A 12,903-nucleotide genomic window follows, 5' to 3' on the forward strand; every position below is an offset into this window, starting at 1 on the left:
CTAGGGTGTGGGTTCGAATCCCTCTTGGATTGAATAACTGGTTTGGAAGTTAATCCCGAAAAGACAAAGTATATGATTATGTCTCGTGACCAGAATATTGTACGAAATTGAAATATAAAAATAGGAGATTTATCCTTCGACGAGGTGAAAAAATTCAAATATCTTGGAGGAACAGTAACAAATATAAATGACACTCGGGAGGAAATTAAGGAGAGGCAGAGGTGAATATTTCAAAATCCACAAAATTTATCTGATTTGTTTGAAATTGATCATGGGTACTAAGTATGTTATTAATAATGGACATACCAAGTTTCAACTTTCTAAGGACAATAGTTCTGTAAATATTAATAATTTTATAAAACTTTATATCGTTTGATATAAAATGCTCCATGCACCATATTGTAAGAAATGTTCAACATTTCTTTTTATTTATATGTTCAGAGAAGGTATATAAATAATGATAAGTATTAGTTTATTATGGCAATAATATAGTAATACAGTTATCTTGGTTTTAATTTCATACTTTTAAGGGCACAAAATCAAAAACTAACTTCGGAATATCAAAATAAAGATAATAAAAATGAAAAAAAAACAAATTTTCATTTTTTCTTCAGTTTTGTTCGAAAATTTCACCTCTGCCTCCCCTTAAATGCAGAATAAATATAGGAAATGCGTGTTATTATTCGGCTGAGAAGCTCTTATCATCCAGTCTGCTGTCAAAAAATCTGAAAGTTAGAATTTATAAAACAATTATATTACCGGTTGTATTGTATGGTTGTGAAACTTGGACTCTCACTCTGAGAGAGGAACATAGGTTAAAGGTGTTTGAGAATAAGGTTCTTAGGAAAATATTTGGGGCTAAGCGGGATGAAGTTACAGGAGACTGGAGAAAGTTACACAACGCAGAACTTCACGCATTGTATTCTTCACCTGACATAATTAGGAACGTTAAATCCAGACGTTTGAGATGGGCAGGGCATGTAGCACGTATGGGCGAATCCAGAAATGCATATAGAGTATTAGTTGGGAGGCCGGAGGGAAAAAGACCTTTGGGGAGGCCGAGACGTAGATGGGAGGATAATATTAAAAATGGATTTGAGGGAGATGGGATATGATGATAGAGAGTGGATTAATCTTGCACAGGATAGGGACCTATGGCGGGCTTATGTGAGGGCGGCAGTGAACCTTCGGGTTCCTTAAAAGCCGTTTGTAAGTAAGAATGTTTGATGTCATTTCGCCAAAATATATCCTAACTACCACCAATTTCCACCTATGCTACATAACCTCTCAGTTGACACAGCTTCGTTGATTAAAAACCGGGAAGGATGCTCGTTAAATATAATCGTTTTAATAAAAAAAATATATGCGGTTTATTTAAAGATGTTAAAAATGTATCCATAATTTATTTTTTATTTTTTACTAAGTGAAATGATGAATGAAATGGCGACGAATTGTGTCCCTGAACCGCAACATATGGAGAAATGAGATATTACCTACAGTACACAGCCATTTTCAACTGGTGTGCTGCGAGAAAATTAAAATAGTAAGAGTTGTCGTAGCAGAAATTGGAAAAGTCAAAAATGAAAGAATTTTTTATCTTAGCAAAGCAAATGAACTGTAAAAAGTACGGAGTGTCCCAAATTGATGTATACACTCTTTGAAATACTATTTCACAGAAAAAAATGAGATAGAAATACGATTTTTGCGGTTTATGATTCAGAAGGCAGTGCAGGGCATGAAAACATGTTCATCTGGTTATAATCACACATGGCGGTGCAATTATCATTCGATGAACGTAAGTGGACCCCATGGTATGTGGTCATTAGTTGCTGGTGGTAGTGCTAAGGGCTCATGTGATACCTACTCGCAAAGGTAAATGTATTCTGTAGGGGAGTTTGCGGACGGCCCGCTGGGGTATCTGTAGCGCGGGGACCCTAGAGAATGCACACCATTCGATTCCGGGTAATACAATGGGCCCAAGCAGCCTACGTGCCTCTCCATTCAAGAAGGGCTAATAGTTAAATGGATGCTTCTGTAAACATAAACATAAGGGTCCACACCTGTGGAGTAACAGTTAGCGCGTATGGCCGCGAAACCAGGTGGCCTGGGTTCGATTCTTGGTCGGGGCAAGTTACTGTATGAGGTTTTTTCCAGGGTTTTCCCTCAACCCAATATGAGCAAATGCTAGGTAACTATCGGTGCTGGGCCCCGGACTCATTTCATCGGTATTAACACCTACATCTCATTCAGACGCTAAATAAACTAAGATGTTGATAAAACGTCGTAAAATAACCTACGAAAAATAAAATAAACATAAGGTTTGGGCATCAAAATTGATGGCGAGGTTTTAATTTTTTTTCATTTCTTTTCTGTTTCATTTTTATGTCAAGTACTCTATGGGCAGGGCATGTAGCACGTATGGGCGAATTCAGAAATGCATATAGAGTGTTAGTTGGGAGGCTGGAGGGAAAAAGACCTTTAGGGAGGCCGAGACGTAGATGGGAGGATAATATTAAAATGGATTTGAGGGGGTAGGATATGATGATAGAGAATGGGTTAATCTTGCTCAGGATAGGGACCAATGGCGGGCTTATGTGAGGGCGGCAATGAACCTCCGGGTTCCTTGAAAGCCAGTAAGTAAGTAAGTAAGGAAGTAAGTAAGTACTCTATGGCCCATATAGTTTCATGTGTTGGTTTCTGTTAGGAATAACGTTTAAAATACAAACTACAATATAGGCCTACTCATATTTAGATCTTTACTCTTGAAGGACATGACTGGAGGGTGGAACCGGGATACTTTAGCAATCAATGTACGCAAGCATTGACTATAGCTTTTACACACCCGGTACTGGGCACACACTGCGGACATAAACAAAGGTAGTACAATCTGGTTATGATTGAAAATAAAGCACATGAATACATACCTTATACATGCAAGGTTCCGTCTTCTTCGGTTTCGTTGCCGGCATTACAATGAACAAAATACATCCGAAGATTTGCGAACCGAAACGTCCTGCGGCGATCACTCAAACAGTTTTTATATTTTGAGAACGACCGTTCAACATCACAGGATGTCAATGCTGAATGCAAATAATACGACTGGTGTTTCGACATTGCACTTGTTCAGGTTACCAAATACAGTAGAGCGTCTCGTTTAGGCACAGTGAAAACGTAAAGAAAGTGCAGGTAACGTGTGGGGGAGGTCGAGCCGTACGATAAACACGAGGGATGCACAAGGTTTTAGTTACAACATTTATGGCGGAGCATTAATTGAAATTATATTTTCCAAAAACATACAAAACAAAAGAACACAAATTGCATAACTTTATCATTCACACATTTTAACAAACAAGTAATTGAGGACCGTTTTTGCAAAACTTGCTAACTGCAAAATTTGCAAAATTGAGATTTTGATGGATTCGTTAACATAAGGCAGGCTTCTACATGATATTCAAAGCGTCTTAGTAAAATTGGGTTATTTCTCTTCATTGTAGTGTGTCAAACTGTGATCGTTTTTTCAAAACTTGCTTTCTGCTATAAGTTAGACATACAGCAAAATTTGCTTACTATAGTGTTTTGTCTCTCCTGTAAAATTTAGTTTTTTTCAGTTAGAAAGTTTTGCAAAAACGGTCCTCAATTGTAATGTTAAAATAATTCAATATAGTAAATAAAATTTTGCTACTTATGTGATGTTGCTTTCAAGCAGCATTTTTACGGTCATAAATTTTATTTCTCTACATGACTAACATAATATCATCGTCTTCTATGACCGAATTAAGAAAACTACAGAATATTGGTCTGAAGTGACAATACTATTTCCTAAACATAATAATTATCCCTTCTCAAAGTACAATTTATTCAGGTACTGTACAGAAGACGGTGATATTATATTAGTCATACAGGGAATGAAATTCATGACTAGGCTTAGTATTTCAGCTACCTAAGGACTGAAGTTAAAGACACATTGGGTATATAGTACGCCGAACACCGGTAATGCAACGGATAAGGATATAAACAAACAGGTCGTCGTTGCGTGTTCGTGGAGTACAGTCAATTCCCGACATCCTGAAGCTATACTAGTAAACACATGCTTGAGCCGTGATGTTCATTTTCGTCGTGATCTTTGCAGTGAATAATAACGTGCATTCGCAAGTTACGGAACTTGAACATATGCGGATGTCGCTTGAAATGATTTTATATTGCAAGAAATTCTTTCAATAGCACATGACGATATTGGTGGATGATGTAGTACAAGATATGTCTGATATTTTTTTCGTGTTTCATTAGGATATCGCATGTTGTTCTTCCCTGAAAACTCACAAATGTTATACCTACCTTTCTAAAAATTTCCTAAACTTTAATTTAACTTATTAATTGGAATGTTGGCACTGAACATCATGGTAGGCTACACAACTCCATACTAAACGTCGAGTTAATATCTTCATAATTTTAAGATTTTTATGGTACTGGTTCTTTTGGAATACGTTCAACATATTTTCTGTGCATTTTGGTAATGCAGTGTCTTTCAGTGCACTGGTTTTTTTTGTCACTTTTACGTTTATTTTACACAATTTATATGTAATGTTGTCTATATTGACAGTGAAAATATTAGTTAAAATATTCTCAATTATGCACTGCAGTGTGACTTTCTAGAGGAAGAGTCCACACCTGTGGAGTAACGGACAGCGCGTCTGGCCGCGAAACCAGGTGGCCCGGGTTCGATTCCCGGTCGGGGCAAGTTACCTGGTTGAGGTTTTTTCCGGGGTTTTCCCTCAACCCGGTATGAGCAAATGCTGGGTAACTTTCGGTGCTGGACCCCGGACTCATTTCACCGGCATTATCACCTTCATCACATTCAGACGCTAAATAACCTTACATGTTGATAAAGCGTCGTAAAATAACCCACTAAAATAAATAAATCTAGAGGAAGAGGGCAGAGGATGTGTAACTATTTTGTATACGAACGTACTTATACCTGCGCTGTGACGTCACATATACTTCGAATGAGGCAACTTCATTCCAGTTTATAGGTAGCTGGAATACGGAGCCTATTCATGACCGTAAAAATGCTGCCTGAAAACAACATCACATAGACTAAGTAGCAAAATTTGATTTGTTATATTGAATTATTTCAACATTACAATTCCTTATTTGTTAAAATGTGTATATGATAATTTTATGCAATTTGTGTTCTTTTATTTTATGTGTTTTTGGAAAATATAATGTCAATTAATGCTAATTAATATAATTAATTCTAACTAAAACCTTGTGCATCCCTCGTGTTTATCGTACGGCTCGACCTCCCCACACGTTACCTGCATTTTGTTTACGTTTTCACTGTGCCTAAACGAGACGCTCTACTGTACACGTAAACACTGTGACAAACCACCTCGACACTAACATCAGACAACTGTTCACTATGACTGCGCACAGTACTCTGCTGGCTTAGGTTCGGTTCCTACAGCGCGCAACGGGACGGCTGACAGGTCATTTTGCGTTCTTAACAAAATGTACCTACGAGAGTAACGTCACATGTCTAAGCTCCGTTGTGCATCAACCTATTCCGCCGTAAAGGTATCCCAATCCCGCCGTCTAGACATGACATTTTATTTTTCTGTTAGCTAATGGGCCTACGTATTTCCAAGTCATAAGTTTCGCGATTCAATATAGTAAATGTACTGATCTTTGAAGTTACTCAAATAGCTCTGAAGACACGTCGAAATAAGTAAATAACTGCGATTCTAGAAGTAATAATGTACTTATATTAGTTCTAAGTCCAGTCAGGTGTATTAATTAATAAAGTCTGTCCTTGTTAATTGTGACTGAAGCCCCGGCTGAGTGAGTCACATATTGCTTCCCTCACGCGTGGTTTATTTCTAGAAAATTCGAATGATTATTTACTCTGAGAAGTGAATCAGATCTTTGATTGATCTCAGGGTGAGACGCTCCATATGTTATCTGCATAAAGGAGCTAGTTTATACGAATTATTTGATTTTAAATGACTGTCAGCTTTGTACAGTTGTGGACTGTTTGCTTCAGTACTTCATTAAAATATTTATATTTGTAACCGCTTCAGTTCAGGATTTGAAACGTGTAGGTGGAAAGTAAATATTCCACTGTTCAATGATGAGCAGTAGAAATGAGATAAACTGTTATTTTGGTATTGGTTTCAAGCACAGGTATTACCAAAACTTTAACCCTTTCAGATCTGCAGTGTATATTGTTTCTTTTTTTCTTTTTTGGAATGCCTTTGATACTTTTAAATATTTTGAAAAATTCAATGTGATAGAAATGGGGAGTATTATTTTTGAAACATTTCTATACCAGAATTAAAAATAAAACTTAAAATTGTGGGGCCCAGGGGTCAAAATTTTCCCCAAATTTTGATTTGCTGTGAAGACTTGATTTAGGATTTTTGGATCCCCAGAATGATTATGTGACCAGATTTTTTTCATTTTTTTAAATAAATTCGGGACTGAAGGGGGTTAAGGACAACCCTCCATAAATGATGGTTCACTCCTGTCCTTATACTTATGTGAAACCCCCTGATGTTTATACAGGACCAAATGCCTGTAAAAAATGAAGTTTGTACTGTGGATTATATAACAATTTGTCTGTTATGAAACTTTACATGAAAAACTACATAATATTTTGTAGGGAAAGAATTCATTACTTCAGAATGGGTTGAAGAAACAATAATGCTGAAACTGATCAAGAAGAGGAAAAGAAACTGGCTGGGTCACTGGCTAAGAAGAAAGTGTATACTGAGGGATGCACTGGAAGGAATGGTGAACGAAAAAAATTTCAGGGCAGAAGAAGATCAGATTATAGACATCATTAAACATTAAACATACTAGATCCATTGAAAGTGTAATCTTTACTGAATTTTAAGAGGCTATGAAAGGAAATAAAGTTATGTGGGGCAAAAATCTCATCACTCCAGGCTTCTTGTCCACTAAAGCAGTACTTACTTACAAATGACTTTTAAGGAACCCGGAGGTTCATTGCCGCCCTCACATAAGCCCGCCATCGGTCCCTATCCTGTGCAAGATTAATCAGTCTCTATCATAATATCCCAGCTCCCTCAAATCCATTTTAATATTATCCTCCCATCAACGTCTCGGCTTCCCCAGAGGTAAAGCAGTAAATTAATAAAATTAATAAATTAAATTACCAATATTACCTCTGCATATGTTTATCATTTAGTATCAATAGTAATATACGTTACAAGAGCGGTATGTTGACGTTTTCATGGTCGAGGAAAAGATTGAAAAAGCGAAACGTAGTTGAGCTTTTTTAATTTCCGAGAACATGAAAACAAACATACCGCTCGTGTATCGTACATTATTTTGTGCGAAGATCGTTTATTACATATCTGAAAGAGGGATTTATAATTAGTTGCAATGAAATCTTCATGTTGGTTTCTGTTTAATGACGCCAACTTCGGAACACCAAAATATCTTTCTTCAAAATTGTTGCTGTAAAATGTTTTCTGTGTTTACTATACTCCAGCAGGCCGTGATATACGTCTGTCTTTTTTTTCCCCCAGTCTATAAATGCGAACTTAAAACAAACGGTAAGGTTATGTAATGATTTATTTTTCATTTTAATATTTTAACAATATTATTTATATAACATATTGCAGTAATAACATCGGCATCTGGAATCTCGTTGATTTTTTCACGGCTTCCTTAATGTTACTTGTATCAGGAATGCAATAAGTTTCGTGAAGTAGTAGACTTTACTTAATTTTTGCAAATATTTAAAAACAACAATTAACATTGCAATTTAGGTGAAATTGCAGTGGTAAGTTTCCAATTTATAATTATTACTATGTTAAACGTCTCTAAAAATAATATGTTAAAAGCCTAAAGCAGTAAAATGAATGTGGCGCTTAAGCGGTAAGAAGAGGGAAATTGTTATGTGTGTTACGTTGGGAATACTGAATGTGGTATTTCACACTTACCGCGTATTGGTTCTGTGCGGAAAACAAGCAAATACGCACGATCTCGCACAAAGATATATTAGCATTTATAGCCCATCAAAAAAACCAGAACCAGAATAAAAAAAAAAACTGTAAACCAGAGAAAAATGGATTGCACGATTAAATTCAGCGCTAAAAGGACCTTATTTCACGCAAAAATTCACTCTTCAGTGTTTTTAGTAGGTTATTTTACGACGCTTTATCAACATCTTTAGTTATTTAGCGTCTGAATGAGATGAAGGTGATAATACCGGTGAAATGAGTCCGGGGTCCAGCACCGAAAGTAACAAAGCATTTGCTCATATTGGGTTGAGGGAAAACCTCGGAAAAAACCTCAACCAGGTAACTTGCCCCGACCGGGAATCGAACCCGGACCACCTGGTTTCGCGGCCAGACACGCTGACCGTTACTCCACAGGTGTGGACTCTTCAGTATTAGGTATTAGTCGTTCGAATGAACGATTCGTTCACGGATCGATCCAACTTTATGGCCCGTCCCAGGGATCTGTAGAGTAGAAAGACGAAACAAGACTTCTGCATATGTGGTATGTGGAAGGACTAGCACCGATGACCGCTCTGGGGGGAGGCATTGCTTGAACGGAGCGAGCTTGCAGGGAGGGGATCTGTAGCCACACTTCCTGTTAACACCATCTGCAAGCAAAACTCAGCTCGGACTCCTCGCGGCGCGCATGTTATACTGTACATCTCTTACTCCCCTGCAGTAGGAGTGAGTGCATGCTGGGAAAGGGATCATACGTCATCTGCGCGAGACAGTCACGCCCACTGGTTTCTGAGCACTGAATTTTCCTTATTGGATGCCCATACCACGAGCACCTTGCCCCTTATGCCTTGTTCACACTTTTCAAGTAACTTGAATTCAAGTCACTTGAAAAGACGAACTTGAAAAGTGTGAACTATGTTTCAAGTTGACTTGAAATCAATTAACGACTTGAATTCAAGTTTCAAGTGAAGTTGGCTCCCTTTCTACTTTTTACTTGACTTAAAAGGACACTTGAAAAGTGTGAACGTAACTTGATAACTTGAATTCAAGGAGAAAAGCGCGGGAATTAAAATTAACAGCTGTTTTAAGAAACAGCAGTAAGTGAAATAATGATCTAATATTTGAGTTTCTGAAGTTGTATAAAATTCACGAAGGCCTGCGGATTATAGAAACTCCAAAGTTTCGTAATAGAAATGCAAGGAAGCTGCCAAGAAAGGAAGAGTTCATTGAAGAATTGAACAGCAGAGATTTTAACGTTGTCACAGATGAGATAGCCTATGAAAAACAATAAAAAAAACATTAAACTGTAGATAGAAAAGAAGTGAGGAAGATAAGAGGGATTAAGAAGAGAAGAGCGTTGCTTGAAGAGATGACATTTATCGCCGAAACTGGATGGTTCAATGTGCTTGATAGATTTTTATGGGGGAACTGTAACAGCTTCAAGATAATCATTTTCAAATATGGTAAATCAGACTCGCTTATATTTTATTAAGAATTATTAAATCTGCTTGAAGATTTCACTTATTCTATTTGTAGTGGTCAATGGTCGTGTATTTCTCTTACTAATCTAATTCCTAACCTATACTGAACAACGCGTTTTCCATTTCTTCAATATATTTATCATTTCCCTGGCACGGAGGCTTGCTACTACAGAAATTCCTAATTTCACAATATCCATCGACGCCATTTTATCCTACTTGAAAACAATAGTAATATGCGTTACAAGAGCGGTATGTTGAAGTTTTCATGTTGAGAGGAAAAGTTTGATAAAGCGAAACGTAGTCGAGCTTTTTTAATTTCCGAGAATTGAAAGAAAACATACCGCTCGTGTATCGTACATTATTTTGTGCGAAGATCGTTTATTACATACCTGAAAGAGGAATTTCTAATTAGTTGCAATGAAATCTCCATCTTGGTTTCTATTCAATGACGGCAAATTTGGAAAACAAAAATATCTATCTTCAACACTGTTGCTTTAAAATGTTTTCTATACTCCAGCAGGCCGTGATGTACGTCTGTCTTTTTTTTCCCCCAGTCTATGATAAGTCTGGAATCTTGTTGATTTTTTCACGGCTTCCTTAATGTTACTTGCATCACGAATGCAGTAACTTTAGTGGAGTTGTAGAGTTTACTTAATTTTTGCAAATATTTAAAAACAATAATTAACAGTGCAATTTAGGTGAAATTGCAGTGGTAAGTTTCCAATTTATAATTATTACTATATTGAACGTCTCTAAAAATAATATGTTAGAAGCCTAAAGCAGTAAAATCAAAATGTCACTTAAGCGGTAAGAAGAGGGAAATTCTTATGTGTGTTAGGTTGGGAATACTGAATGTGGAATTTTAGATTTTCCGCGGATTGGTTTTGTGCGGAAACCAAGCAAATACGCACGATCTCGCACAATAGTAATATACGTTACAAGAGCGGTATGTTGACGTTTTCATGGTTGAGGAAAAGATTGAAAAAGCGAAACGTAGTTGAGCTTTTTTAATTTCCGAGAACATGAAAACAAACATACCGCTCGTGTATCGTACATTATTTTGTGCGAAGATCGTTTATTACATACCTGAAAGACGAATTTCTAATTAGTTGCAATGAAATCTCCATGTTGGTTTCTGTTTAATGACGGCAACTTCGGAAAACCAAAATATCTTTCTTCAACATTGTTGCTAAAAAAATGTTTTCTGTGTTTACTATACTCAAGCAGGCCGTGATATACGTCTGTCTTTTTTTTCCCCCAGTCTATAAATGCGAACTTAAAACAAACGGTAAGGTTATGTAATGATTTATTTTTTCATTTTAACATTTTAACAATATTATTTATATAACATATTGCAGTAATAACATCGGCATCTGGAATCTTGTTGATTTTTTCACGGCTTCCTTAATGTTACTAGTATCAGGAATACAATAGCTTTCGTGGAGTAGTAGACTTTACTTAATTTTTGCAAATATTTAAAAACAATAATTAACAGTGCAATTTAGGTGAAATAGCAGTGGTAAGTTTCCAATTTATAATTATTACTATGTTAAACGTCTCTAAAAATAATATGTTAAAAGCTTAAAGCAGTAAAATGAATGTCGCGCTTAAGCGGTAAGAAGAGGGAAATTGTTATGTGTGTTACGTTGGGAATACTGAATGTGGTATTTCACACTTACTGCGTATTGGTTCTGTGCGGAAAACAAGCAAATACGCACGATCTCGCACAAAATAACTTAAGTATGTCTGAACGGCAACTTGAATTCAGTTACTTGAAAAGTGTGAACGAGGCTTTAGCGGCCTCGAGCCGATGCTGCCCGCAGTACACAGATAGACTCCGCCCACGTGCGCACACTTACCGCAGTGAGTTTCGTCGGAGAAGTCTCCGCAGTCGTCCTCGCCGTCGCACAGGAACTCCTCGCGGATGCAGCGCCCCGTGCGCGGGCACCGCACGTTGCCGTCGTAGATGTTGCACTCCTCGTCCGCGTCCTCGTCCAGCTCCTCGCCGCACTCCACCTCGTCCTCCTCCGCCACGCAGTCGGCGTCGCCGTCGCAGCGCCAGGACGCGGGGATGCAGGAGCAGGACCCCAGGCACGCGAACTCCCCGGCGGAGCACTCCCCCTCGCAGGGCGCGCCCGGGTGCTGCGCCGGCGGCGGCGGCAGGCCGTCGTGGTCGGGCACGGCCCCGCTGTCGTACAGCACCGGCGCGCCCCTCAGCTGCCCGCCGGAGTACACGTCGGCGCCGCCGCGCATGGTGGCCCCCGCGCCGCTCCTGTAGCTCGGGGGCGGGTGGCCGTTCTGGTACATGGGGGGCGGCCCGCGACCGTTGCCGTAGATGGACGGCACAGTCCTGCCGTTGCCGTACATAGTGGGCAGCACCCTTCGATTCCCGTACAGGATAGGAATTCCGCCGGGCGCTAACGGAGCCCCCGGGGAGTACACGACTCGCGGGATCGTCTGCATCCCGCCAGTGTACAAGGGCGGCGGCACTTGGCCGTTGCCGTACATCGGCACGACGCCGCCGTACATCTGGGGGATGCCGCCGTTTCCTCGGTTAATTGAAGGGATAGCCCCACTTCCGTACATGTTAGATGTTCCTCCTTGGTATACAGGCGCTCCTCCGTACATGGGGATCCCCTGCATTGGCGGCTTCAGGTTTCCAAGGTTCCGGTGCACTTGCACTGGTAGCTCATGATGACTTAGTGGGGGCTCTGTTGGTTTCTGTTGTGGTCTGTGCTGTTGACGTTGCTGGTTCTGCTTCTGGCCTTCGACTGTAACAGACAGGCAACGTATTTTATTCAAGTAATGCAGCATTATAGCAACATATTGTAGCTATTATCTATACTAATAATAAATCTGTAGCCGAAATTTTTCTGGTAATTTTCGATTTTCCAAAAATAATTGGTCCTAACATATATAATTAACCATACTGAAACCGAAAATCGCATTTTTGAAATTTTTGTTTGTATGTCTGTCTGTATGTTTATTACCTTTTCACGCGATAATGGCTGAACCGATTTATATGAAAATTGGAATATAAATTAAGTTCGTTGTAACTTAGATTTTAGGCTATATGGCATTCAAAATACTTTATTTAAAAGGGAGGTTTTAAAGGGGCCTGAATTAAATAAATCGAAATATCTCGCTTATTATTGATTTTTGTGAAAAATGTTACATAACAAACGTTTCTTTAAAAATGATTTCCGATAAGTTTTATTCTTTACAAAATTTTGATAGGACTGATATTTAATGAGATAAATGAGTTTTAAAATTAAAATAACGCTAAGACGGTGCAATGAATTAAGAACAAATGACTTCGTCTATAAGGGGCCTTGGACAACAACAATCGAAACAGGGGCCTTGGACATCAACAATCGAAAGCTATTAAACATAGCCTACAGAGAATGTTTCTGTATTTGTATGAAGTAATATCAGAA

General features: G+C 38.5%; 2 protein-coding genes across 3 annotated transcripts in view; one reads left to right on the forward strand and one right to left on the reverse strand.

The window, feature by feature from the left end:
• The window catches only part of Lrp4 (LDL receptor related protein 4), a 218,038-nt gene that overhangs the window by 168,221 nt on the left and 36,914 nt on the right, over positions 1-12,903 (reverse strand). For both annotated transcript variants that reach the window (XM_069822956.1, XM_069822955.1), the window contains exon 2: positions 11,326-12,237. In XM_069822956.1, the coding sequence (XP_069679057.1) occupies positions 11,326-12,237 (912 nt within the window). The remainder of the gene's footprint in view (positions 1-11,325; positions 12,238-12,903) is intronic.
• LOC138697590 (putative protein-lysine deacylase ABHD14B) overlaps positions 1-12,903 on the forward strand; it is a 242,643-nt gene that overhangs the window by 160,359 nt on the left and 69,381 nt on the right. The gene's annotated exons all lie outside the window — the stretch shown is intronic.

The sequence above is a fragment of the Periplaneta americana genome, chromosome 4 (assembly GCF_040183065.1).
Source record: "Periplaneta americana isolate PAMFEO1 chromosome 4, P.americana_PAMFEO1_priV1, whole genome shotgun sequence".
Classification (NCBI taxonomy): domain Eukaryota; kingdom Metazoa; phylum Arthropoda; class Insecta; order Blattodea; family Blattidae; genus Periplaneta; species Periplaneta americana.